General features: G+C 36.1%; 1 protein-coding gene across 1 annotated transcript; it reads right to left on the bottom strand.

Annotated features, from left to right (window-relative positions):
- Positions 1–818: 818 nt before the first annotated feature.
- On the bottom strand, positions 819–2043 carry LOC100779339 (calmodulin-like protein 7). Its single transcript, NM_001317504.2, has one exon. The coding sequence runs from the start codon at positions 1706–1708 to the stop codon at positions 1037–1039; it is 672 nt and encodes a 223-aa protein (NP_001304433.2). The 5' UTR covers positions 1709–2043; the 3' UTR covers positions 819–1036.

Here is a 2043-nt window from a genome sequence, read left to right as displayed (position 1 = left end):
TGAACACAAAAGAAAAATAAAGACATCCCATGATAAAAATTCATGCTCATTTTCATTGACATTGATTGAGCTATTGAGGACTCTACCAAAGTTCCTCGTTCCTTGGCATATTGTGAAAAGTGTGGTATCCAATGACTCGTATGTGCTCTTTCAAGGCACAAGGATAGCCTAACAAATTGACATTTTCTTTTTGAGGAATAGACCAAAGAGTCAAAGAGAACAGTGCCCATAACTCTCTCTCTCTCTTTGTTAGATCAAATCATCAGAGTGGGGAGACAGTTTAATAGTGTGAGACAAATTCATCAAATGACATCCACTTATCACAAAAAAATCCCAAGGAAAAGAGTGCACATGAAACCGAGATATGAAATCAGAGACACGTGTTCATTCTTCTGTGTACTTGTGATGTCACCCTATCATTTTCCTTGCTCAAAAGGCATTATCTATCTCATCACAAAATGCTTGTTTGAAAAGTAATCTCCTATAAACAGTTTATATACAATAATTGTCCTCTAAAGTATTCAACCAACTTAATCAGAAGGAAATTGCGTTGCTTAATCTCTCATCTTGCTATTTGACACTCCTATGGAGTACTTCGTGAAGTAAAAGAAAAAAGCAAATAATACTTGCATCCCTTAAGTTTGACATAATTATACACCATAACATAATACTATGCATCTCTCCATTAATGTACACATTTTCTATTTTTTTTACATTATTATATTAAATAAGGAGTTCGGGTTTTTTTTAATCAGTAAATAGATAATTATGGGATATCATATATAACTAAATCGTAACTAAAACTAGAGACCAATTCCTTAAAGTATTAAAATTTGTTTAAGCTGATAGTTTTTTTCAATAGATGATTTTACATATACATAAACTTGGTAAACAAACCTTTAACCACATACTTTAACAGGATCATCACCTGGCAAACATATCACATTACGCTATCTTAAGATATGTTTGTGTATAGTGAAAAAAAGAGAAAACAAAGGAAGTAATATTGAAATACAGCACAAACCCATTTCAAGATCTAATTGGCAAGTCCACTTTGCATCATGGATAGAAACTCTTCAAAATCCACGAACCCATCTCCATTTTTATCAACCCCTTTGATCATGCGCTTGCACTCTCTAAGACTACAATTATCACACCCTAGATTGATCAGAACTCTCTGCAGTTCCTTGGCTGAAATTAAGCCATTCTTGTCAGTGTCAAAGATAAGAAAAGCATCCATGAGGTAACCACCACCATGCTCCATGCCACTTCCAAATTTCTCTTCTTCTTCTTCTTCTTCTTCTTCTTCTTCTTCTTCTTCTTCTTCCATGCCATTCATGACAATCATGAACTCATCCAAGTCCACAAACCCATCTCCATTGAAGTCCAACACTCTCACCATGCCTTCAGCTTCCTTGTCAGCAGTGCACTTGTTGTATCCAAGGCATGAGAGCACTTCACTGAGCTCAGTAGCTGATATCTTCCCATCCCCATTAGTGTCGATAAGCTTGAAAACTTGATGAAACTGAGTAGAGAGCTCCATGTGAAGGAAAGAAGAGGTTGACAAGTCAGAACTTGAAGTGAATTTTCTGTTGGATTGTCTCCTCTTGCGGCATGCACTCATCATGTCCTTGATTCTTGGTTTATTGAGGAAGAATTTGGTCTTCCTATGAAGAAAGGTGAAGCAAGTAGTGAAGGGTTGCAACATAATTAAGGGAGATTGAGAGTAAGAACTTTGTTGAGCATGTGTGTAGCTTTAATCTATGACATCTCCTTTACCAGGAGGTCTTGATTGAGCAGGATGCGTGGACTGTTGTAAATTACCATACTTGTCTTCGATTTTATAAGGATAAAAAAATCTATGACATGCACTTTTGTCACCTTGAAAATTGTAATAATTCTCCAAGTTTTATTCCGAGGTGATCTCAACTCTGGAGGCACTTGGCAAAAGGCTGAACCCTTTCTGAGACATGGCTCTTCATATTATTCTCTTCTCTTTCTTCTTAGTATCAGCTGATTATGAAATTCTGTTGATTGAATCAT

The sequence above is a fragment of the Glycine max genome, chromosome 18, assembly GCF_000004515.6.
Source record: "Glycine max cultivar Williams 82 chromosome 18, Glycine_max_v4.0, whole genome shotgun sequence".
Taxonomy (NCBI): domain Eukaryota; kingdom Viridiplantae; phylum Streptophyta; class Magnoliopsida; order Fabales; family Fabaceae; genus Glycine; species Glycine max.
This window is presented reverse-complemented; position numbering and strand designations above follow the sequence as displayed.